At 41.8% G+C, this 27,465-nt stretch overlaps 1 protein-coding gene across 3 annotated transcripts in view; it reads left to right on the forward strand.

The window, feature by feature from the left end:
* Nucleotides 1-27,465, forward strand: part of DEF8 (differentially expressed in FDCP 8 homolog) — a 1,140,218-nt gene that overhangs the window by 1,020,216 nt on the left and 92,537 nt on the right. For all 3 annotated transcript variants that reach the window (XM_044081732.1, XM_044081731.1, XM_044081734.1), the window contains one exon: nucleotides 12,615-12,755. In XM_044081732.1, the coding sequence (XP_043937667.1) occupies nucleotides 12,615-12,755 (141 nt within the window). The remainder of the gene's footprint in view (nucleotides 1-12,614; nucleotides 12,756-27,465) is intronic.

Below are 27,465 nucleotides of genomic sequence, written 5' to 3' on the forward strand. Positions count from 1 at the left end.
TATGTAACACCTTCTCTGTATTTTGTTCTATGTTAACATTGTATTTTTTTACTATGTAGTTTGGAGCTTTTCTCCCAGGACCTTTGTATGGCTCAGTTGGACACTCCCAGTAAACAAATATTAAATAAAAAATTCTTTCTTCCAGTTTATTCTGTCAGGTCTTGCCAGCTTGTGAGATTGTTCTGACACACTTCCTTCATAAGGTGGGTCTTGTCAGAATCTTGCAAATTCTATCCTGCCTCAGGTGTCTAAACATACTTTGAAGCATGTTTATGATTGTACAGATAGTATGTCTAGGACTTTTGCTACTGTTTTGAGAAGATATGCCTGGGTTTGTACTCACACACACAGGTGTTGTTTCACACTGCAGCTACTCAGGTTCTCCAACAGTTTGACAGAGGGAAAGTATTTTAGGGAGTTAAGATTTTTCAAGCACCACATTATGAATTTTATAAATTCTCTGTTTATTTTTGTATTTATTTTTTTATTAAAACAAAGTAATCAATCCCTGCTACCTTCTGGCAAACAGGGAGCAAAAAAAGAGATGTCAGGAGAATGATAAAAATAAATAAATAAAAGTATCTTTAAAAAAAGGGGGGGCAGACTATGCTTTCAGAGTGACTATGCCAGCATCCCCCCCCCCCCATTCCCCTCTTGTCTCCACTTTGTCTGCCCTGTAGACTGGCTCTCAATCTCTGTTTGGAAACATTTTTTTCCAGACCCTTGGTACCAATACTGGTTCAGCAGGTTACAGCTGGCACTGAATACACAACCTTTCAGGGGATTTCTGTCCGACCCTCCAGACTAAACAGTTTTTCCCTCAGGTTCTTAAACATATGGTTACTCTAGGAGTCTTACTGCCAGTGCCTTTACACGAAAGAGAAGATAGAACGAGCTTTCCTAGAGACCAACTGTAGAACTTTCCCTTTTCAAGTGGTTTGTGAAAGTACCAAAATTCAAAATGTTAACCTTCAGGATCTGTTACCAGTCATTCTGCTTCTGAGTTTTACAGTAGCATTAGAACTAAAAGATGCTTATCACATTCCCATAGCCACAGACTTCAGAAAATGTCTAAGATTATGTGTCTTGGTCACATAATCCTTTCTCTACATTCCCCTTTGAGTTAGCTACAGCTCCTAAGCTGTTTACAAAATGTATAGCTCCAGGGACAGCCCATTGAAGATTGCAAAGCATTCACATTTTTCTTCTTTTGGACAACCTACTGATCTTTCCTTACCAATCTGGGTTTCCAGATAAGCTCAAAAGTCCTTCTTTGCTTAGTCACACAAGATTGTGCTTTTAGACTGCCTTCAAAGGCATTCCTAACACAGGAAAAGGTGAATTTGTATGTGGAAACTTTTCTGGATCTTCTCAGATCAGTCTGAGACTTCAACCAGAGAATGTCTCGGGATTCCAGAATTCATGGCTTCTATTATTCCTCTTGCCAGGTTGTACATGAGGAAAAAAAAGACGTGATCCCCAACATTCTAATCCTCTGGCAGAGGCAGTAAAATACCTCAGTTTTTGCTTTGGTAGCAGTTTCTATGGGGGTAAATGTGCATGGTCTGTGGTACAGTTGGGACAGACTAAAGCATATAAATGTCAGAGATGTTAGCTGTGATCCATGCTGTAGAATCTCTTCATGAACTTTGGTCCCTGGGAGCATTACAGGTGATTACAGACAATACTACAGTGATGTGGTAAATAAACGGGGCACCAGGTCCTACACCCTGTGCATGCTGGCTATGATGGAGTGGGAGTTATCTGTCCAACATTATAAAACCTTCCAAGCATCGTACATGCTGTCAGAGCAAAATATAGTGGCAGACAAGCTAGCAGGATCAGGGAAGACCTTCCCAAATGAAAATTAAGTGAGGGGATCTTCCAGGAATGGATCCAGTTGTGGGGAACACCTCAGATAGATCTGTTCATCTCCTTTCAACACAAACAACTAAGTAAATTCTGTACCAGGACTTCCTTGCATGCAGGCATGGCAAACAGATGCATTTTCTTTTCTTTGATCATTAATGCTCTTATGTGCATTTCCACCAATTCCTGTAAAATCTAGAGACATTATGAAGGCCTCTCCAGATATTATGGTGATTCCATTCTAGCCCAGGCAATATTGATTCTTCCGTCTTATGGAATTGTCCAAGGGCAGTCACCAAAGTCTTTCTTACTGATTGGATCTGCTCACACAAGACAAGCCAAAAGCTACTCAAATGATAAGCATTGCACAGAGTGATGAACACAGCACAGCTGTGTAAGTGCACTTAACATAACAGTAGATGTTCAAATTCCTTACTGCTGTACCAGCTCTGTAGTTAGCTAGCTGTTGGGATTTAAAGTTATTTGTTACCTAAAAAAAGGTATGTATGTTCTTCTATCTGTATGGGCAGAAAGTCCTGAATATTTCTTCATTCTGACTGCAGATTACTTCTGGGCTGTCTAATCAGCAGTCAGAGTGAAGGTTTGGGATAGAGCCAGAGCCTTACGAAGCTGGCCAGTTGTTTCCTGAGCAGGAAACAACCCATATAACCAAAAGTCTACTGCAGCAGTGAGGAATCTGAGCATGAGTGCAGCTTAGACAACTGTACTTTCTTTAATCTGATGATGTCCTTTTCATTCATTCTTCAACTTGATGGATTTGCTTCCGACACTCGGATCTGACTCAGCTGCTTCTACCAGATCAGTGGATCCTAGAACTCTTGTGCTCCTCCCTTTACCTATAATGCCCTGCCAACCTAATGTACCTCAAATCTTTCCCCCACTGGGTCCAGATGCAGATTCTTTAGCTCACAAGCACTTTTTGGAATTTTTCCTATATTCCTGGTCATGAGTTAAATTTCTGTTTTGCTGCTTCTCTTCCTCCCACCCATATTCTGTAAATTAGTTTAGTTAATTGCTGGTCTCTTTGAGCTACCGTTTTTTGATACTTTTCTCGATACCATTGCTGGTATCTTCCTGTACTCTATAGAGTACTCCACCTACCATTATTGGTAGTTTTCCTTCTTTTTCCTCTTTCCTCACTTCTTTATATCTTAAAAAAAAATTATATATTAGTCTTTTAGAGTGGTTCTCTAGTTTAGAGAAGTTCATTGTTGCTTACTTCTTGTTTTGTCTGGAGTTTTTCTGACATGTCTGACAAACCCATTGGGGTTTAAAAAATGCATTACCTGTGGGCATAAGCTTCCCAGCTCAGATGCCCACAGGGAATGCATGTACTGTCTGGGTCCTGCACACCTCAAAGTGCACTGTACAATCTGCTCTGGTTTCAATACCAGAGCTTTAACAGATCGCAAGACAGTCTACTTTTATAAGGACTTCTGCCTTCTTCTTCTTCTACTCCCTTGGTTGCTTGGGCTCAACCCTGTTCTAAAAAGATGGACAAAAGTAAGCCTGATCCTTTCTGTAAGGAAAAGGAGTGCCATAAAAGATCTTATGATCACTCTTCAGCTTTGATGTCAGCTGTTTCAATGGAGCCCCCAGTAAAAGTTCATAAGAAGTCTGATCCGTCAGTCTGCAATCTGACAACTCTAAAGCCAAGGTCCCCTCGGATCTGATCCTCACCACTCCTATCAGATCTGATTTCATCTAGCCTTTCTTCTTCTTTCCTAGAGGGGTCCCCTCAAAGACAGTCTTGGCCGCCTTCCACTACATCCTGTATTAGATCCTCCAGGAGCCTCTCAGAAGCAGACGTGGACAGGATAAGGAAGAAGTTCCTCCAAGAACAGATGCAGATGGGGGTTCTCCCGGCTCCAACTCCACTTGGGTCTATGAGCCAATATTTGTCTACCTCTGCTCTAGTATTTCCTTCTCCGATTTGACCATCTGCTTTGGAGCCTTTGGATCTGAGATTCCTGGGGGTGTCTACTTCAGATCTGAAGACTATTTGTTCTTCGACTCCAATGGTTCCCCTGAGCCAACTGACACAAAGTATTTTGGAGCTGTCTCTTCCCCTTGGAGCCCCAGTGCTGGACAGCTCGAGTCCAACTCCCTCCTCGGGTGGAGTGCTGGTAGGGTTGTAGGAGCTGACAATCCGAGATATTCCAGCTTTGGAGTAGTCGACTTCTGTTTTGCCTAGGCATTCTGCCTTTGAGGTTGTGGAGAGGATTTTCTCCTTGGCTAGGATAGAGAGACATCCATGCCCCCCTCAGATCAGACAACCCTGCCTCAATACTGTTCTTTCCTCTGAGCCATGACCATCCCTTCCACTGAGACAGCCAGCCCGAACAAGTCTCCAGCCGGTCCGTCAGGACATTATCTTTTCCGATACTTCCCCAGAACAATCCCACTGAGGAAGTCCCTTGGAAGAGAACGTATAAGAGGAGGCACTTAGATTACCCCCCAGGAATCTCTCATAGAAGACACCAATTTTGATGAGGGGGAAAGGTCCCCCAGATCACCACCTGAAGACATCTTCTTTGGAGACATCCTGGAGCTCCTGAAACACAAAGGTGGTAGGTCCTCCAACATCCACTCCCAGGAGGAATCTGAGTTCTTGGAGGATTTTGGGTGCCTCCCCATCTGATAAGTTCATTGACCTTGTCTCTTGACGAATATGGAAGGAGCCAGATACTGTTGAAACAATACCGAAATGACCAGATGGATTTTAGCTCCCCTAAAGACTGCACACACTGGAGTAAGGGAGTACCAGTTGATGCCATGGTTGTGGTTGCAGCCACAAAGAAAGAACTGGCAGAACACAGTACTTCTGTCCATCCACCTAATAAAGAGTCTAAGACTTTGGACAGATTTGGGAAGAATGTCCTGTCATGCAGTCTCTTTGCCCACAAGTTGCTGAATTACTTTGGCTGAATTACTTTGCACATTTTACGAGGCCTCAAAGAGATATGATCAGGAAGCTTACCAAATCTCTTTGAGTCCATGTCTTCCTAGGATGGAAACAGAATCTCCTCGCAATTGGCCACCCTCCAGTCCATCTTGAATGCATCCATGATGTTGATGTTGATCTTCCATGCAGCTGAAGGTACATCATGGGCTTCGAGTTCTGGCATAGCCATCAGGAGACATGCCTGGATGCCCCTATGTGATTTTGTGGAGCCATTTAAGTCTTCATTTGTCAATGCGCATTTTGATGGATCTTCTCTGTTTGGCCACAAAGTTAAGGACAAGGACACACTCTCCAGTGTGAACAGGAGGGAAGGACTCTGTCTGCCATGGGAGTACATTTTTCTACCCCTCAAAGACCCTTCGCTAGGAGCCAGTGAGGTGGTAGAAAGATGTGGACTAAGAAATGTCAGGGTCCTTTCCAGGAGTTATGTGGAGATAGTCCCCCCCAAGGCAGGGGGGATTCAAATGAAAGATATGGCCCTCATGGCAGAGGTGGTCCTCTAAACCAGGGCTATCAGCACTCCTGAAAGGAAGCCTGACTTTTCCCTCTGCAGGCAGTTGGGGGTCATTTATTTCTGCACCAGAGAGCCTGGCTGTGTATCACAAAAGATTTGTGGGTACAGAGGGTCATATCCAGAAGCTATACCATGCCATTCTCCCTAACCCCTTCCACAGATATGAAGAAAATCCCTGATGGTCCACCCTGTTAGAGGGAAGCAGCATTCCTAGAAATAAAAAAGCTGCTAGGAAAGAGAGTCACCCAGGAAGCTCCTCCAAACCAGAGAGGGTCCAGAATTTATTCAAGATTCTTCATAGTGCCAAAAAAGACAGGGGACTTGAGACTAATTCTGGATCTTAGCAAGATAATCCAGTTTGTTCAGTATACAAAGTTTCAGATGTTCATGGTACAGTACATTTTGCCTCTGCTGCAAAAGGACAATAGGACATGCTTGATAAACATTCAGGATGCTTACTATCAAATCAAAATAAGCAGGCACTCCAGAAGATACCTACACTTCCAGCTTGGAGACAGTCATTACCGATTCAGAAAACTGCCCTTTGGTCTCATCACAGCCCCTAGGGTGCTCACCAAATGTATGGCATTTTTAGCAGTTCACTTTAAACTGCTTGGATTCCAGGTGTTTCCTTATCTAGATGACTGCCTCCATACTGCCGCAACAAGGCATCAACTTATATAGGGAAGGGACTACTTGCTTCAGTTGTGTTCTCATCTGGGAATAATAGTTGATTACAACAACTCTCAACTCACCACAACACACACTCTGGAATTCATAGGTGCTCGTTTGAACACAGTCAGTTAGATAGCCTCTCATCCCTCTACTTGAGTAAACACACTACAGTTCCAAGTCAAGAAAGTGATCCAAAATTCATCTCTTCCAATCAGTTTGATACTACAGGCTTTGGGTTCCATGGCAGCAGCTGTCACCCTTGTCCCCTTTGGCCAGGTTCCATACAAGAATCCTTCAGTGGACTTTGTCATCTCAGTGGTCCATACTCCAACATCCATTATCCACTCCAGTCAAGATCACACAAGCTTGCAAAAGGTGTTTCTATGGTGGACTCTTAACCAGCTCTGCAAAGGCCACCTCTTTGTTCTCCCCCTGCCCTGCAAAGGCCACCTCTTTGTTCTCCCCCTGCCCAAGGCTACAGTTACCACGGACACCTCCCAGTTCAGGTGAGGGGGACAGTATTTGGGAAGGACAGTTCAAGGTACATGGTCACCCGAAGAGGTCAAAACATAAGTCAGTGTTCTGGAGATGAGGGCTGTCCTCCTAGCATTGCAAGCATTTCAAAACATTCTCCCACCCGGGACAATTGCAGTACGGAAGAACAATATGTTAGTAGTCTGATACATCAACAAACATGAGGGAACCAGATCTTACCCTGTTTTTCTGTTGAGAAGCTATAAGAGTATGGCAGTGGGAGATCTCTTCCAGATAGCAACACACATTCTGGGGATATCCAACTTGATTACAGAAAAACTAAGCATATCCATTCTGATGCCTCATGAGTGGTCTGTAAATACCAATGTGGCAGAGAGACTTTTCCATTAATGGAGTCAGCCATGTTGCAAAATATTTGCCTCACCCCTTAACAAGTGTAGTAGGTTCTTTGTCCTGATCCCTCCATCGTGGGAGTCACCAAGAGATGCTTTACTCCATGATTGGCCCTCCAGTCTCCTTTATGCTTTTCCAGCATTATCACTAATTCCCAAATTTCTTCAGAAATCAGTTTGGTTTGAAGAGCACAGTTATCCTCATTGCACCCTTTTGGCCTCATCAGATTTGGCTGTCCTTTCTTTGGCCTCATCTTCAGCATCCACCTTGGATTCTGAATACAACTCCAGACCTCTTGTCTCAGCTGACAGGTATGACTCATCTGGCCATAACAGACCTCAAACTGACCACATTGTTTCTCCAATTCCACTGGTTGCTAGACACCCAGGTTGTCCTCCCCAGTCCGTCATATTTTGTTTTGTCATAGGGCTTCTACTAGAAAGGCTTACAAGAGTAAATGGAAAAGATTTGTCTTCTAGGCTGTTAAAGATCTGGACCCTTTTTCAGCACCTGTGTGTTCTTGCATTTTTAGCTTCAGTCTTCAATGAAGGGGCTAGTTTCTCAACTATTAAGTTCAATTGACTCCCATTTCTAATTTCCACCTAGGTGAAAATAACACTATCTTAGCCTGTTATAAACTATGCAAGGTCTTTCTCAAGGGAGCTTTTTTGCTTAGGCCTCCGTTAAAAGATCCTACTCCTCCTTGGGATTTAACTGTAAAGCTTCAGGACTTATCTCAATCTCCCTTTGAACCTTCAGCCAAAGTAGATCTAAAATTTTTGTCTTTTTTTTGGTTGCTATTACATCAATTAATCAACAAAATAATTATCTGAACTCCAGGTTGTATCCTCCAAATCTCCTTACCTGATTTTTCACAAAGACAGGGTGTCCTTGCAAACATACCCATCCTTTGTACCAAAGGCAGCTTCTGAGTCAAACATAAACCAGGTTATTAATTTCCCAGTCGTCTTTTTCAGCTTTTTCAAATAAGGGAGAGAATATGCTACATCTTTTGGATGTATGTAGACAACTTTGTTTTTACCTTCGTAGAACCAAAGACTTTAGGAAATCTGACTAGTTATTTGTTTATTTTTCTCCAAACAGATTGGGCAGATCAGTATCTAACGTTACATTGGCCAAATGGCTGACAGGTTATCTGTGGTACATTAGGATTACCTTTATCTAAACCTCCTCAGCTCATTCCAAGAACAGGAACTTCATTAGATGATATTTGTACAGCTGTTACTTGGGCTAATCCTCACATTTACATTGCACATTACAAGTTTGATTTAATTTTCAGGAACAGAGTGGCCTTTAGCTCATCAGTGCTCCAGAATATACTTCTATATGAACCTCACAAAGTTCCAGTAGCTGAGGACGTCATTTGAGGAGTGAATGAAAAGGACAACATCAGATAAAAAAGTAATGTACTCAACATCTATGTTGTCCATTTTCATTCTTCCTCAACTTCCCTCCTACCTACCGCCATCTTTTGCTTCTGGAATGATCAAAGAATTGTACAGGAACCCCTGTTCCTTGTTTGAGCTCCAGCTTCCTTTTTTTTTTTCTACCTTTGTTATTTTCTGTAATAGGTTTCCCTCCTGTTTCTCGGGGCAGCAAACTCAGTCTGAGGTATGTTAGGTTGGGGGGCATTATGGGTAGAGGGAGGAGCTAGAGAGTTCTAGGATCTGGTAGAAGCAGCCGAGTTGGATCCGAACCCATCAGTTGAGGAAGAGTGAAAATGGACAATACAGATAGAACGTTATGATGAGTACATAACTTTTTTATATGAAGTAGTATAAATAACCATCTTTGGTCTCCCTTGAAAAGAGGGTTACTAGCTTAGTGGAACTAATGCGGTCAGCATAAGAATAAATAATATGTTGTACTGTTTAAACCCTGTTCTATCAAAGTCATACTTGCACTGTCTTAATCTCTGTGTTTGTGCTAATGATATTCTGCAGTTGTTTTACTCTTTTTATGTATGAACTGTAAAATTATTTCACTTGGTCACTGACTGAAATCTGTCAGTTTTGATCAGTGCACTGCACTAGTAAATAAGTATGCAGTTATTCTGCATTTTTGCTGAAAAAAATACTTTTGTACATCTTGTTATTTTGCACATTTTCGCTGCATATTTACTGAAAAAACTGCAGATTTTTTGCCGCTTTTCATGTTCTACAGCTCAGCTATATTACATGTTTTGTACATTTTTTTACCCAGTGGTATATACACACACACACACGCACACACACAGTTGCTTTCCACTTGTGCATTTCATGGCACTGTAGAATTCTTCCAAATTTTTGAATTAGTTGGACACACATTCTTCTACTGTAAACAGCTATTCAGCATTGTGTTTGCATTTGTGTTTTTGAATTAAACATGGGCTTGTAAAACATGCCCACATTTACCAATCAAAGTAGCTCTACTATGAGAGCAGATGTTATGTGGTACTTCATAAAAGAAAGAAAAAACAATTATTTTTTGGACAGTGGTGATGGAAGTCTTAAATTTTATTTCTCAAACTTTGTATTAAAAGTGCCCATTCTGCAGTCTGGTACAGTTGTGTTGGTGGCAGCTATACTAAATCGGATGACAGCTTTGGCAGGACATTTTCATAAAGCATTCCAATTACTATGTTCAGAAGTAGCAGCACTGTGTCAGCCAGAAGTGTGTAATGAATGCAGCAGGACTGCATAAATGTAGTCAGTATAACTGAATTGGACTTGGACAGTCTCTCTGTATCTTTTGTTTCTAAGAAACAGTTTGATAATGTTCAGTTGAATCTACATGCAGTTATCCTTTAAATTAATTTTGTCTGATATAGTCATATTGCATCTAAGCGTAGTTAACTTTTGCTGGGTATTACTTCTTCCATTATTGTTTTTAAAATTCAACAATTCCACTTAAAATAATTCCATATGACATATGTTCAGTTACCCACATTTTTACCTGGTTTCAGAAATGATGCAAAACCATGGTACACTAACTTGCTGTGATTTGAAATGTACAATCCAGAGGCACAGCAAAATAATGGGTATAGTTCCCCATACTAAAGGGGTGGCGTAAGCCACAAAACTATGGGCTAGGCTTGTAAATGCCCTCGGGTAGATAGCCTAGTATGAACCTATGAACCTATGAACCTACAACATATACAAAGAAATGCTTTGTCACATCAAAGGTCTGTAAAGCAAATTTTAACTTTAGCTTGTCACTGTATAATCAGTAAGTCATACTGAAGTGTTTCAGAATAATTTATTGCATTCTGTGTAAAGAGTTTACCAGAAAAATATGTAGGTGTTCATATAATGCCCATTGTAATTCAGTAGTGGAAGGTAGCATATGGAGCCTCTCACCTGCATCTTGTATTTGTGGACTGTTTCTGTTTAAACATAAAAGGTGCAAGAGCAAATATAAGGTGAGGTTTAGTTTATACCTTGGATGTTAGTCTTAGATCAACACCCAGATCATCTGACTTTGTGTGGATTTTGGCATGCCTTATTCACTGGCACTTTGCATGTTTATATTTAACCATCGGGCTTTACTGGATCTCTTTCACCCCTGAGGCTTATTTCCTCCTCTTTCTCTCACACACTGTCTTTCACACACACACACACACACACACACACACACACCCACACACACACACACACACACACACACACACACCATGTAGAAACATCATGGTATTTTGTGAGGATCTGTTTATATGTACACTGCTCATGTCTTCACAATAAGGTCGTATTAATTATCTGTGAAAAGTTCCTGCTGCGTCCCTTGAATGGGAGGACATATCAGAACCCAATCATTAGCAGTTAAATTTAGAACCCTCTTTGACGATGTGAGGTAGTGCCAGCTATGTCAGAGAGAGTAGGGTAGTGCATGTGTAACATATGCCAGGATAGCTAGCTGGGGTTTTGTAAATAATTATATGTCATTTGTATATCCAACTGATTTGTACAGGTACATGTGTTGAACATTTATTTTTAAAGTTGCTTGTGTTAAATCAGTGTACCAACAGTGGGTTCTGCTGGACAGAAAAGAAATACACCCATATGTCAAACTATATTGTAACTGTTGAAATGAATATATTGTAACAGAGGATACTGGAAGAGAAGAGGTTAATCTCAGTCCAGCTAACTTTGAAAAATAGTCTGAAATTAAATTACCTGCTTTAAGCCATAAAGATTGTATTTTACAGTTGTGATTGCAGCCAGAGACAAAATGTCTGTGAAAACAAGGACTAACAATTTTACTGTATTCTTCTTAGGGGTGAACTAATTGCTACCCTGGAAGGGTGGAAGTTTTTGAAATGGTTTTATAGCTTTCAGATGCTATAACACATCTTAGCAAAGCTCTGTGTGTGTGTATTATAACACACATATGCTAGATTCTGGTTCATTTTCTAGTAAATGAGGTAGTGTGAGAACCAGAGTCATATGACCAGATGTATGTAATGTCATTCTGTAATCCAGCACTGAAATGATGTTTTAATACTAGATGAGAGAGAAGTTTCAGGACAGTCTGTTTTTGAAACCTGACAAAGAAAGATCACTCACCCACTTCATCTTGCCTTGTTTTAGTAAGTAACCAGGTAATGGTGATTATTTAGATCAGTCAGGAAAATATAGCGAGATTGGTTAAGTACTGATTTGCTGTATCTGTGTGAAGCTAACCATTTGTGTTATTTTTAATATTTCCTATGTTTGAAACTCTGGTTGGGGCTTATTGCAAATAGATGCTTAGTATTTTTGTGTTTTTTATTATTTATTATTGAATATATTTAAACTTTTCATTGTGGCTGGTCTTTTATAGAATATTTTAACCTTTAAGAGTACTTGTATTTATTTGGTGACACTGTGGCTGCTCCTGAAACATGCTGCATTGGTCGAACACTATAATTTGTATTAGTATTAATTTTTACTAAGTATCATTGGGTACCCTTGTAAGAGCCTTAGAACAGTTGACTTTGGAATGTTCTGGTGTCAGTATCTACCTTATAGTCTGGGCAGAGGGGGCATAGCTGGTAAATTAATGCCAACCTTTTCCAGGGGTGTGTGTGTGTCTGTGAAAATCAAATCTCAAAGTGTGTGTGTGTCAGCTACTTGGAGCAGGGACACACAGAGCAATGATTTCACAGACAGGGTGGTGGAGGACTTGGCTTGGAACACTCGGTTGAGGACTCCTCACTGACCACGGCTTTTGAGTTGAGTCTTATTTGGGGCCTGGTGAGAGAGAGAGGGAAACCCAGCCCTAGGACAGGCGTGTGTTCCATTTGTGCTCTTAAGGGAAATTGTGCTTGGTGCAGAGAGCTGCGTCTGGAAATACTGTGTGTATCTATTTTTGCTCCAAGTGAATGTCCCTCACTGGTCTCAGTGGTGAGGATTGAGGCTCCTTGATTACTGGCCAAGAGGAGGGACGTCACACCCCCCAACCACACACACATACACCTATTGATCAATCCCTGATAAATGCGTCTTCCAAACTAGTAAAACCAGGTGCCCCCTGTATGGATTGCTCTTGGAGTATAATTGCACCACTGTCTTTCTGTTCTCTCTTCAGTTTAAACATCATTAAGGAGATGGATAAATAAGAAGAGGTTACATTTTTAGAAGTTGCTGGAAGAAGGGAGAGGGTTGTTTATGCTGTTTTTGAACACCTATTCATTTCTTGTTGTAGCTGCAAGACCGTCAGCACTTTGTGGAGAATGATGATATGTATTCCTTGCAAGACCTCATAGATACCAAATGTGGTCGTCTGAGCAGCTCCTTGACAGAAATCCATACCACATTTGCAAAACATATCAAACTTGACTGTGAGGTAGGTCATACTCACAATACATGATAGAGTGTCATAGTTAATCAGCAAGCAGATGAGTCGCTTGACTTCCTTGTATATGTCCAAAACATATATTCGCACAGTTATTTTTGTATGAGAATTCTCTGTACAAAGAACACAGCATCTGATGAATAATGAAGTAGAAAGTGAAGCAGAATATGAAATGTGGAAAAACTGTTTTATTTTTAACTGACTAGTATGTCTCTGTGACAAATGGCTTTGCATCTCTTAATGTTTTAATAATAGCACGGCTAGTAAAACAGTGTAGATCTGCAGAAATAATGGATGAGTGAAGACAGTTAATTTTATGGTGGTAATAAGTTTACATTACATGAATATGCACTGACTGTGTGTGAAAGTGTGTAAGACTTGTAGCTTTTTTAAAGAGACACCATTCTGTAAAGTATAAATAAATAAAAAGCATGATACTAAGGTATGTTTCACTACCTGTTTGTGTGTTGAAGACGTTATGCTGAAATGGCTGTGATATGTAGAAAAATACCAGGCACTTAGTTTGTAGACCATTACAAGCCTAGCCAAAAGTTCCTACCAGACTCAAGGAAGACAACACAGATCAGACCAGAGAGAGGTTTCCCATCCTAGGTTTACCTTTAAGGTGGCAAGGTTTCTATTTTCTACATGCTTTACATATAGTCTAAGTTTGATTGAGAGGTAGAAGATATGACTCTGTCATGCTAACATGTTGTGTACCTGTTGATAAAGGTCTAGATCTTTTAACCAGGTATTTGAGGAACAATTTGTTCTGCAAAGAAATATGAGTTTAAGGAAGGTCTGATCATTCAAAACTTGAAAGGCTAGACACTGCTCCCTACTGAGATATTGGCACTCAAACTGCTGAGTGGCAACAAGGCAAAAAGAAAAATAGAAATCCAGGAAAACAGCAAATCTCAAAGTTCACTGTTCTTCTTTACACTTTTTTTTTGCATAAGGGCAATCCACCACACTTTCCCTGAACTTATAAATGCCATCACTGAGATTTCCATACCTTGGAGAAAAGTGAATATCCTAAGGAATGAACATCTCAGAGTCATTTTTTTTTATTTTTCTGGCTATGCAGACTCTGTGTTTCAGGAGTAGCTCTAGTGAGTCGCAACATTTCAAATGGTTACTTTAGACTGATCACTATGGAGGAATCTTTAGAGAGTACAGAGAAGAGAGAGATATGCCATTCTTTCAGGATAACTAAGGGTCTTGAGGCCATTGATTTTTTTTGTTTTTGTTAGATAGGAACCTCTGAGGTCTCTCAAATTGAATGATATGTTTAAGACAAGTATCTGCCATAAGGATTATGATATTCAGTAATGGGTCTTATGACAGAGAGAGAAATAAGAATTAAGAGATTTAAGACATCTTTGGATTTTGGGAAAATGCCTTTGGAAGGTAGGATGTCTCATTTAACTAAATGAACTGTAGTACATTGTATTATGTTTAGATTTAGACCATTGTCCTTACCCCAGTTGTTAATATGGTCTGAGTCATTGGTGGAACAAATAACAGCAGCTAATATACACGTGTCTGCAGAATTAGATAAATATAGGCCAGGAGCATTGGCTTGAAGGCACGAGAAATGGGTGCCAGGCAGGACAAGAGCTTAGACTGAGCCCTGTGATACACCACTGGTACTTTTTTTTTTTGCTTTCAGAAGTGGCACCAGTAACACCTGCTGCATGGTTTCTGCCAGATAGCTATCCACACCACCACATAAAGATTTATATTTAGGTTTGCAAATCTATAAATAATGTCTATGTGTAGAATAGTGTCAAAGGCCTTGGCCAGGTCCAGATGTGCTATAGGTATTGTATAACTTCTACCCAGTGTTTTGCAACTGTTTCAAAGAAATTGAGGATAAAGAGGTAAGACCTGCTGTTGATAAAGCCAAATTGATGAATGTTCATGATTAAGAACTTTTCAGTGCTTGGTTTAAAGTGACCTGAGATAATACATATTCATAGATTTACATATGAAGATCGTGAGACCTATGGGTCTGACCTTATGTAGTAATGTTTTGGTGACTGTTTTCCAGGCTTTAAAAATGTAAAGAATGTAGAGGCATAGATTAAAGAGATTATGTAGGGGTTTAGATGGGCCATATTTGGTGCTGATAATAAATCATCCTTTTACATTATGGGAGTTCATAGATATGTTCTTCACTTTTTAGAAGGCTGTACAAATAAGGAGTGGTTGGCACTGTGGAATAGCTATAACTGTGAGTGGAAAAAAATTGTACTAAATTTGTCAGCTGGGATATTGGCTATTTTCTTTTGTATTGTTTGAGCACTTCTAGGTGTCAGTTCTTAACTTCTTGATATACATTTTAAGACTTTGTTAATTTTGGCTTCAGTGTCTATTTCAACTTCATCTGTGTGAACCTTGGCTCTAAATGATTGTCACTGTTGAAGTGGCACCCTGACCCCATTGTAAAAATGGGAAAAAGGGGTTATGGATGGATGGATGGATGGATTCAGCTTTAAGCTTCCTAATTGTTCTCTTAAGCTCTAGGCTAGTTTTCTTCAGTGTGCCATTAAGGTAGATAGACTGAGACATCTTACAAGCATAAGCATTAATATTTTTTTTTCTGTTATAAATTCTATTTATATGGGTACTCCACCACAGAGGTTTGTGTTTAAATTTCTCATGTGGTTTGTATAGTCGATAGGGTACGTGAAAATATGAAAGCGTAATAACTTGGTATTTACATAATTTGGAACGGTATAATATATCTCACTAAGAAATGGTAATGAAATGAATCATGACTATTGTATGGTCTGTGCGCAAGAAGTAATAGAAGTAGTATTCATAACCACAAAAACTGTAAAAGTGATAGTTTATAAGAACAGTAAAAGCAGTACAGAACATATGACAAATTTAAATCCTAAAGTCCTGTCCAGTAGTTTCAAGTGCTGTAATTGAGAGCACTAGGTAGTTTCAATAAAAGTGGAACAATCAGTGCAAGCAGCAATGTAACAATGGCAGTGATCAAAAGTGAGGTTAAATTCTATCAGTAGTTTAAATAATAGGATAAGCTGGTATGGACCCAAGTAATGTCAGCAGTGAGCAGCAGATTGCCTGACTCAGTGAATCCTGATACAGTAAGCATAGAGCAGTAGCTACAGATAGTATAAATTAATTGTTCCAAGAGCAGTAACTGTAAGGTAAAATTACCTGAAATAGTACTAGCAACAATGCAGTCTTAACTTACATGTTGTCAGAAGTGAACATTGTATAAGGCAACAAAGTGCAACAGTGCAATATCACGTTAACATTATAACACTGCAGCCAGTAGACAGCAGCACTAATTTCAGAGATGCAGTCAGATGAAGTGTAATAACTAAGTTAAAGATTTAAAAAGGGGACAACAGTTTCCACCATATATACATAAGGCAATAGTAAAATCAGTCACAGTAGCATAGCTAAGTTGAGAAATGAAAAAGCACTGAAACATATGATGTTAAGTTGTCTATCTCACCTTCATTCTTGCTGGTTGAGTTTGGAGCCGATCCTCGGCTCCGACTCGGCCATCTTCTAAAGCTCGAGAGCTACATACTGGCTCGAGGCCTCCCCATATCCCATGATGCCTGGTGCTAGAAACCCAGATCTCATTTGGCGCTTCTGCTGCGAGGTTGCTCTACTGGCTGAGGTCGTATAAAGCTTTTATATTGTCTATTTTTTCTGTCATAAAACTAGTTCGTTTTAGAGTAGAAATTCTCGTTTAGATATATCCTTGGTATTGTTGTTTTCATATCTGAATCCTTGTTTTTTCCCCTCAGAAACTCGTTTTTATTTAGAGAGTTTCCCCCTCCCCCTTTCTCTTTCCCTTTCCGCTTAAGGTTTTCCGTTTAAGTTAGAGGATAATTTTACCTCTAAAAGGTTTCCGTTTAAGTTAGAGGATAACCTTTTTTCTCTCTATCTCCTTTAAAAAAAAAAAAATTCTTTTATTACTGTTAGTTAGTTTAGCTATAGTTGATTATAGTTGTTGGTTGTTGTAGTGTAGTTTGGTTTTGGTAACTATAGTGTATTGTTGTGGTGGTTAGTTACCTTAACCATTTGGTGTGTGTTTTTCCTTGGGTTTTCTTCATTCAGGATGTCCAAGGATCCTAAGCTGTCCAGATTCAAGAAGTGTGACTCATGCTGTCAGAAGATGTCTCTGACGGATGGTCGCACTTCTTGTGTTTATTGTCTGGGCACCATGCACCTGCAGGACTCTTGCTTGGTTTGCCATGCATTCAGTCCAAGAGTCCTGCAGGAGCGCAAAAATAAGTTGATCCTTAGAGGTTTACTTAAACATCAAGATTCACCAGCTAAGGCTCAGCCCGTGAAATCTTCCAGGATACCTAAACCTTCGTCTCCCAGTTCGGAGCCATCGTTGGGTGAACCTGTGCCTTCCATTTCGGCTCTGGCTGGAGCCGATGCTCTTCCCTCCCAGTCGGCTCCGATACGTTCTTCGGAGCCCTCTGAGAGTCGAAAAAGGTCTAGATGTCCTTCTCTGGAGTCGATATGCTCGGCTCCGAGATCACCTCTGCTCCAATTGGAGCATAGTCATCACTCATCCCACTCTTCTCGGTCCTCAAGACTTTCGGACCATGACTTGGAAAGAGTGGTCAGTGGACTGTTGAAATTGCAGGCCCTTGTTAAAATGTTGTCCAGCCCCCTTCATCAAGGGTCGGCTCCGTCCACATCTGCAGATATTCCTCCTCATCCGACTCACCCTTTGAGCTTGGAGCCGAGTTTGTTGGGGTTCGAGTCGTGTATCCGTCGGCTCCGATACCTTCTCCTTCGGTTCCTTCGTCGGCTCCGATCACTTCCATGGTTCCATCCCTGGAGGGATCCGGGCACCGGGACTCCCTTGTCGGCTCAGGGGGGGCAAGTGGCATCAGACCCTTGTCCGACCCCGCTCTCCCCCTCGGTGCTTTGGCTCATGTGAGCTCGGCTCCCACATCGGCCTCGGAGCAGTCCCCCTCGGTGCGGAGAGGGATTCTGATTTCTTCCGAACCAGATCCCTCTCTGCATTCCGGTGGGGATGCCTTCGAGGTGATGAGGAGTGTACTGGCCTCTGAGTCAGTCCCACGATCAACCTCATCAGCTCCTCCCCCTAGGGTGCCTGCGTCAGTCTCTGCCTCTCTTCCAGACCCCAAGCGTGGGGATCCAGCGCCCCAGGACACCCCTTTGGGTGTATCTTCCTCTTCCGAGGCCTCCCCTGATCATTCAGAGGAGCCACCTCATAAGAGGAAATGCAAGAGGAAGCATGTTGACTTCCCTGAGTCTGTCACATCAGATACCGACTTAGAGGATTCGGAAGGGTCCCCGAGATCCCCCCTCTGAAGATGTCTCCTTCTCAGACATCCTTGAGATGCTTAGGCAGAGGGGGAACTGGACTGCCCTAAGCCCTTCCGAGGATGAGTCGGTATTCCTGGACGCGTTTGGATCCCGACCTTCCACCTCCTGGGTGTCTCCTCCTTTTGACCCACTGATGTCTGTGGTGGCTCGGAAGGCGTGGTCAGCTCCAGACACAGTGGAACCGACCCCCGGAAGGCCAGCTAAATTCATTACTGCACCACAGGACAAGCAATTTTTGACCAAAGGTGTCCCAGTTGATGCCATTGTGGTAGCGGCGGCTACAAAGAAGGAGTTGGCTGAAACTTTTTCATCTGTCCATCCCCCTAATAAGGGGTCTAGAACGATGGACAGATATGGAAAGCAGATGTTTTCTTCAGCGACTTTTTCCATGAAGTCTCTGAATTACTTGTGCCACTTTACCCATCTACAGAGGGATCTCCTTAAAGAGCTTGGAGATACCCTCCAAGATCCATCAGCTGAGGGGGCCCAGGCCAAGGTTGCCTCCCAGCTGGAGACTCTTAATTCAGTGGTGAACTCCTCCATGAGGCTCATTTCTTATGCAGCCGATGGTGCAAGTAGAGCCGCAGGCACAGGCGTCGCTGTAAGGAGACACGCTTGGATGCAGCTTTGTAACTTTGCGGAACCTTTCAGAGCGTCTTTCACCAACACCCCCTTTGATGGTTCCTCTCTCTTTGGATCACAGGTGAAGGACACCCTTACCAGGTGTGAGCAGGAAGGCAAGATTCTCTCTGCTGTAGGAGTCTGTTTTTCCACTCCTTCCAGACCATATCCCAAGGGTCAGAAGAGTGGAAAGATGTGGTTCTGGAAATCCCAGGGAGCCTTGCCGGACACATGTGATGAGTGTCCCTCCAGGGGCAGAGGAGGGAACAATAACAGACACCGTCCTCATGGCAGAGGGGGTCCGCAAAACCAGGGCAGCAGAGAATCTTTCTCTGACAAGCCCTTCCAGCATCCCTGAGGGGTTGCCCGGCTGCTCACCTCTGGAGGCAGTCGGGGGAAGATTATCGCTGTACCCAAGAGCCTGGCAAGACATAACACAAGACAAATGGGTACAGTCCGTTATATCCGGAGGATACAGAATTCCCTTTGTTCGTGCTCCTTTCTTGTCGAACAAGTGTTCCACCCAATCTAAGGGATCAAGCAGTTCAGGAAGTTTCAAAACTGCTAAGAAAAAGGGCCATCCAGCAAGTCCCAGCAGACCAGCAAGGATCCGGAATTTACTCAAGGTTCTTTTTGGTACCAAAAAAGACAGGGGACTGGAGACCCATTTTGGATCTCAGCAGACTAAACAGGTCTGTACAAAGAACGAAGTTTCGGATGGTCACGCTACAGTCCATTTTTACTCTTCCTGGGTCAGGACAATTGGATGTGCTCCATAGATCTTCAGGATGCCTATTACCACATCAAAATGGACAGGAGCTCCAGAAGATTCCTGCACTTCCGGCTGGGAGCCTGCCATTATCAGTTCAGAGCTCAGCCCTTTGGTCTCACCAAAGCCCCCAGGGTGTTCACCAAATGTATGGCAGTAGTTGCCGCTCACCTAAGACGGCAAGGATTCCAGGTGTTTCCGTATCTAGACGACTGGCTCCTCACTGCTACCACCAAGCATCACCTTCTGCAAGCCAGAGACTATACTATCCAGACTTGCTCCAGACTAGGTATCACTATAAATTTCGAAAAATCCTCTTTGTCGCCTTGTCAGTCTATCACCTTTATAGGCGCAAACTTAAATACAAGAGACAGGTCAGCCAGCCTTTCTCCAGACAGGGTGTTAGTCATTCGGTGGCATGTCCAGGTCTTCTTAGAATGCAAGAGAATTCAAGCCAGGTTCGCCCTCCAAACCCCGGGTCTCATGGCAGCAGCAATCATACTCGTCCCTCTGGCACGTTTTCAAATGAGGATCCTCCAATGGCTTCTTTTCACCCAATGGTCCTTCCAGCAGCTTCCCATGTCTCACATGATTATCATCACAGAAGCATGCAAAAAGCACCTTGTGTGGTGGATGGTCTCCTCATCAGTGCCCCTGGGCAGACCATTTGTACTTCCCCCTCCAGTTGCTACGGTGACCGCGGATGCCTCCCTGATCGGGTGGGGGGGGGCGTTATCAGGGCACAACAGTCCAGGGTACCTGGCAATCTCAAGAGTACCATCTGCACATAAATGTCTTGGAGATGAGGACCGTGCTTTTAGCGTTGCAAGCTCTTCAGGACTGTCTTCCTACCGGGACAATTGCAATTCAATCGGACAATATGTCAGTTGTGTGGTACATCAACAAGCAGGGTGGAACCAGGTCCTACCCCCTATGTCGAGAAGCACTCAGACTTTGGCAGTGGTCGATCTCTTCTCAATGGTTTCTGACCGCAGCGCATATCCCTGGGAAATCCAGTGTCATAGCAGACAGGCTGAGCAGAGCTATTCTCATGCCTCAAGTGGTCTCTGAATCAAATAGTAGCGGACCAAATCTTCCGCAAATGGGGGCAACCTTGCTGCAACCTCTTTGCCACCCCCTTCAACAGCAAGTGCAGCAACTTCTTCTCTCTCCTTTCACATCCAGAGCATTCCCCCAGAGATGCTCTAGTCCATGATTGGCCTCAGGGACTTCTGTTTGCATCCCCCCCTTTTCCAAAAAATATATATGAGGTAGATACGCCACGACAATCAAACAAACCAGATGAGGCTGTACACAAAATGATAAATCCCAGGGTAGATGCTAAAAATCATTCCTTTTTTCGAAGATGTAAGCGCTTTCATGCCTCTCAGGACGCTTCATCAGACTTGAGATGAACTCGCACATTCAAAAGTGCTTAAATAACAGTTATGCACCTATGAAAACATAGTATCAAATACATAGCAATAAAAAACAATACTATTGGTGTAAAACTGATTCAAAATAGAAGCACAAAGCTTCACATAAGAAGGAATATAAAACATAGAACCCAACATATTAAAAAGCATGGCTATAAAAGCCATTATATAAAAAACATATTATCACGCTAAATAAAATATCATAATACCTACTTCATTGTAATCACATATAAACATTTATACAAAATTTACTATAAACATTATATTAATGTCTAAATGGCCTATCTGCTAAAAATGGTCTCAATGAAAGTTTACCATTGAGGCCATGTCCATTATCAGCTGCCAACTTAATGATCCATTTAGCTACCTCCTTTTCAGTGCTATTCCTAATGTTCCCTAGCCTCTCTGTAGCATACATGTGTTCCAAAACCATAAAACTAAAAACATGTGTTGTGTCATGTTGCAAAACATGATTAGCCAAGAAATTACCCCCATTCTGTCTATGAATCGCATAAACATGTTCCCTAATCCGTTCTCTAAGTGTTCTATTGGTCTTGCCAACATAAAAACATTGGCATTTTTTACAAAGACCAAGGTAAACCACATTTCTAGATTTACAGTCTGCATAGTGGTTAAACTCATATCTAACACCAGTATCCGGATGTACAAATATATTTGAGTTCATAATAAAACCACATTGATTACAATTATGACATGCATATGTTCCCTTCCTATGGGAAATAATTTTATTTCTCCCTTTCTTTTCATAACAGAGTAGTCTTTTCAGTGACTTGGTATTTCTATAACTGAAGCCAGGATTGGTGCCTACCAAGCTCTTAATACTATCATCTAATTGTAGAATTCCCCAATGTTTTTTTAATAATATCTATAACAGAGCTATTGTTGTTAGTATAGGGAATAACTATCTTTCTCCTTTCTTGTCCATTCCTAGTATGCTGTATCTGTAATGGATTGCTTCCCTTAATATAGGGTAACCCTGTTTCATCACGTTCAACCTCATGCAATCCTGTCAGGTCTCTCCTATGATAACCCCTCTCCATAAACTCCTGTTCCATACCTACAATAGCTTCAGAGAATACAGAATCATCACTTATTAAGCAAGAGTGGTGCACTGCCTGGTTCTGAATTATGTTCTTATGTATGTGTGGAGGGTGCATACTGTCTCTATGCAGGATAGCATTCTTCCTACAGGGTTTCCTATAAATTTCTGTGATTAACGTCTCTTTATCCTTACATAACAGAACATCGAGAAACTCAATCCTTCTCTGTGAGATCGTACTAGTCAACGTCAAGAAGGTCGTAGTTCCATTTATATATGTAATAAAGTCTTCCAAGTTTTCCAAATCACCTCCCCAAATCAAAAAGACATCATCCACAAACCTCCTATAGTATTTAATAAACTTACAGTATCTAATATGCTCTGATATATAGGTAGACTCCCAATATGCCAATACTAGATTGGCATAGGAGTTGGCACAAGATGTGCCCATCGCTACTCCTGTTGTCTGACGGTAGTAGCCACTATCAAAAACAAATACATTATTAGTGAGAACTAACTCTAACAGCATAGTAATCCTCATAATCTGATTGTTGTTCAAACCTTTACTTAATAAATACAATCTCAGAAAATCCACACCTACATCATTCAATATGCTGGTAAATAATGATGTAACATCTAGTGTTACCATGTAATCTGAATCTTTAAGCTTATTATCAGAATTATAGGCTGCTAACATTTCTAAGAATTGTTGAGTATCACGTAAGACTGAATCTGTAGAGTCCACTATGGGTCTTAATTGTTTCTCCAAATAAATTGACATACTCTGTCAACCAACCCTTTCCAGAAACTATTGGTCTCAGTGGAGATTTGTCCATGGCTTTATGTACTTTGGGGAGACCTCTAAATATAGGTACTAAAGGCTTGTCAATTAAGAAATACCTATACAAATCGTCATCAATTATATTACATATCAGCATGTCATATAAATCAGCATGTACTGTTCTAATTAGTTTATCTAAATCAGACATAGTAAGTTTCATATAAGTAGTATTATCAGATAACATTTCAGCAATAGTGGTGTCATAATAGCTTTTATCCAATAACACTGTAGCACCCCCTTTGTCTTGCTGGTCTTATTATTACATCAGCATTATTTTGCAACCTATTCAGAGCCAATTTCTCATCTTTGGTTAGATTGAAAAATTCAGGTTTCTTCCTACTATTCTCAAATTGCATTAAAAAGTCATTAGTACAAGCTATCACAAAACATTCAAGTAGGGGATATAAAACAGGTGTATAAACTGAAGGTTTCCTAAACAAAGAAACATTAGTACGATTCATTGTATTATTACCAAACTGCAATCCCAGTGCAACATTCCTAGTAAAGCATTTGATATCTACAATCAAACTACTCACATCCACACCTTGTGAAGGAATAAAAGACAAACCTCTATTCAAAACTGATCTTTTACATTCTGATAATACATACTGTGATAAATTAATGACTAAGTCCGTTGTACAGGTTTCAATGACTTCCTTTGAAATTTGAGTTGTCCTTTTGATGTTTTTCTCTTTCTCCCCTTGTATTGTGGACTCCATACCTGTTTGTTGGCCGCTCGGAACGGTAATGGAAAATGGAGACCATTAGCATCATTCTCTCCTGATTGAGAGTGCTGTCCATTAGCCTGCATATTTTTACTCCGCACCACCTGCTCGCCGGCGACCTCAAGATCAGGTATGCCAGTTATTGCTGTCAATGGAGGACGCATATCTGATCGCGGTTCTATATCAGCTAGATTGAGAGGAAAAGGAGCCGTATTACCGGAAGTAGGGGAACCAAAAGATCAGAACGCTCAATAGATGGTTTCACAATGTTGGTAGTAGTTACACTATTAACAGGTCGAGTGGATTCCCTCGGCCAAGAAAATACGTTTCCTCGGGAAAAATCAGAGCAATCTCTCTCTAATTTTCTTTTCTTGGCCAGGAGTAACTTATTATCCAGAGCTGTTAGGGTGGTCGCTATATCAGTGAAAAAATTATCAAAATTATCTTTCTGTATGTCTGTAAGAATAGATGTCAGTCGTTTCTCTAAAGCTAGAGCTTCTTGGTGAAGTTCCTCTTCTGTAGTACTATATTGTTGATTGAGGAGCTTCATATACCCATAGCTTGTCTCTAGATTTAGTTGCTGCCATTTAGATAGCAACTCAGGATAAGCTGACCCAAAGGTTGGCACTTTCAGTATTCAAAGCCCTCTGGGAACAATCTTAAACTTTATGCATGCTTCCATATGTCTCTTCTGCCACTGGGCATTTTTAATCTTACTTAAAACATCTTCTAATCTTCTCATTGACTGTAAGGCATCAACATGTAGTGTTGTATCTTTCTGTGCAAGGGCTGATTTAGCTAATTCGGCATATGAGAGTCGTAATAAAGGATTCCCATCCATACACAACATCTGTGTAAAATTAATTGTCCTTGATGCTGTAGCTCCATTAGGTGTTAACCTGGTTTCTTCTGTCATGTCCCTGGTGTGTCCAAATAACAAATGTAGCACAAACCAAAAAACACTGCTCCAGGGTAAGGTATCACCTCACAAAACTGTGATAAGAACCAAAAAATATGTATGAGGTAGATACGCCACGACAATCAAAGCAAACCAGATGAGACTACACAAAAATAGAAGTTATGTCCTTACCATAACGTTCCATGTGGAGTGTTCATCTCACCTTTGTTCTTACACATGGGTTCGGAGCCGATCCTCTGCTCCGTGTCGGCCGCTTGCAAGCTTTGCATCGAGAAGAAGCTCGAGATCACCTAATACCCACAACCCCCCTCTGCCTTTACTTCAGATCTAGTTTGCAAGCAAACCAGCAGCCATAGAGAGCACACTCATACCAAAATTTACACAATCAAAGGATCATCTATATACATATATACATACATATATATATATACACAAGTGTATCATACAAATACAACTATTGCAAATGCAGAAGGAGAATACTCCAGACCAGGCACCAAATTGAACGTTCTTCCTGAGGGTGGGAGGGTGGTAATGTAAGAACAAAGGCGAGATGAACACTCCACATGGAACGTTATGGTAAGGACATAACTTCTATATGTGAGAGTGTTCAATCTCGCCTTTGTTCTTACACATGGGTAGCGTCCCTAGCTCCATGATCCTGAGGAACTCATGGGAGAACGTTCTTGAGCACAGTGGAACCAAAGGTTGCCCTATCCCTAGAAACCCTGTCCACTTTGTAATGAGAGATAAACGTATGCGGTTTAGCCCAAGTAGCAGCCGCACAAATCGTGTCTAATGGTAAGCGAGCTGCGTGAGCCAAGGATGTAGACACTGATCTCGTAGAATGTCCTTTAGGTTTGACCGATAAGGTTTGATTAGAAGCCTCATAAACGTATGTGATACAATCAGTTAGCCATTTGGAAAGAGTTCGTTTAGTAACTGCTACACCTTTCCTGCTGTCAGCAAAGGCTACAAATAGTTGATCAGATTTCCTGTGATCTTTTGTTCTATCCAAATAAAACCTGAGTTGTCTATGGACATCCAATTTGTGCAACATATACTCTAACTTATTAGAGTGATTTTTGAAAAAGGTGGGTAATTCAATGGACTGATTAATATTATTAGTAGAGCAAACTTTGGGGAGAAAGGATGGATTAGTGCGAAGGGATACTCTGTCAGAGTGGAAAATCAAATAAGGGTGTTTAATAGAAAGAGCCTGAAGCTCAGACACTCGCCTAGCGGATGTAATGGCCACCAGGAAGAGAGTCTTCCACGATAAAAACTTCAATGGGCAAACTGAGGCTGGCTCAAAAGGGGGCAACATCAATTTAGAAAGTAAGAGGTTCAGATTCCAAGGTGATGTAGGAGTTCTAACTGGTGGTCTAATATGAAAGGATCCTTTTAAAAAAGGCTTACAAAGTCTGTGAGCCATAACAGGCACACATTCTTCCACATGAAAGTTTGAAATGGCAGCCAATTGCACTCTTAAAGTGGCAGGAGAAGCTCCTTCATGGAACAATTCTGTCAAAAACTCCAAGATCTTGTTTAACGGAGCTATAACAAGGTCCAAATGATGTGAATTAGCCCAGAAGACGAAACGCTTCCATTTACTGGTGTAGGTTTTTGTAGTGGAAGCTTTATGAGAAACCACTAATATATTCTGAACTGCCGGTGTAAGGGAATCAGACCTGGCTAGAAAGGGAAGCGGAGCAGCCAAGCTGCTAGATGGAGTGATTCGAGAGATGGGTGAGGAACTCCTGACGAGTGAGTCAGTAGATCTGGCTCTGGGTCCAGAATCCAAGGTCCCCGAATGCAGTGTTGCAATAGAAAGGGGAACCAAATTTGACGAGGCCAGAATGGGGCAATGAGGATTATCGTCCTCTGAAGGTTGTTGGCTTTCTGCAGAAACTTTGCAATCAGGGGAAAGGGAGGAAAAGCATACAGGAGACCCGGGGGCCAATCGTGCACCAGCGCGTCCCTGGGGACTTCCCCTGGAGGGGGTAATAGGGCAAAGTAGCTCCTGCATTTGGCGTTCATTGGAGACGCAAAAAGATCGCAGGAAGGCTGGCCCCACTTGCGAAATATCGTCTTCGCAATTGACTGTTTGAGGGACCACTCGTGAGGCAACATGATTGCTCTGCTCAGCCTGTCGGCTATGACGTTGGATGACCCCGGAATGTGCATTGCGATCAGAAAGCGACCCGTGGACTCCGCCCATTGCCAAATTCTCATGGCCTCTCTGCATAGTTGATAAGACCTGGTTCCCCCTTGCTTGTTTATGTACCAGACTACAGACATGTTGTCTGTCTGAACTGCAATAGTCCCTAGAGGAAGAAGGGGAGCAAAGTGTTGCAACGCTAAAAACACTGCCCTCAACTCCAGAACATTGATGTGCAGATTGTACTCCAAATTGGTCCATTCGCCTTGGACTGTCTGTCCCTGAAAGATGCCCCCCCACCCTATCAGGGAAGCGTCCGTGGTTATCGTCGCTGACGGGTAGCACAAATGGTCTTCCACTGGAAAGGTTGCAAGTCTGAAGCCACCAAGTTAGGTGTGATTTGCATGTGTTTGTAATCAGAATTTCGTGTGTCAGAGGTAGCTGTTGGAACGACCATTGTGCAAACAGTAGCCATTGTAGAACTCTCATGTGCAGTCTTCCCAATGGTATCGCAATGAGAGAAGCTGCCATGAGACCCAAGACCTTTAGAACCAGCTTTGCTGGGGATTTTTTGGACAACAGAAGGAGAGAAATGTGGCTTTGAAGTGCGACTATCCTTTCTGGAGGAAGCCTTAGAATTAAATGATGCGTATCTAATTCCGCTCCTATGAATAAGATATGCTGTGATGGCTGTAGTAAAGATTTTTGAAATTTACGGAAATTCGAGGTGAATACAAAGTTGTAGAGTGTAATCCCTGGCCTGTATCAGTTGGCCGCTGGTGGCAGACAGGAGCCAGTCGTCCAGATA

This window comes from Protopterus annectens, chromosome 8.part1, assembly GCF_019279795.1.
Source record: "Protopterus annectens isolate FY-2018-M chromosome 8.part1, PAN1.0, whole genome shotgun sequence".
In the NCBI taxonomy this organism is placed as follows: domain Eukaryota; kingdom Metazoa; phylum Chordata; order Ceratodontiformes; family Protopteridae; genus Protopterus; species Protopterus annectens.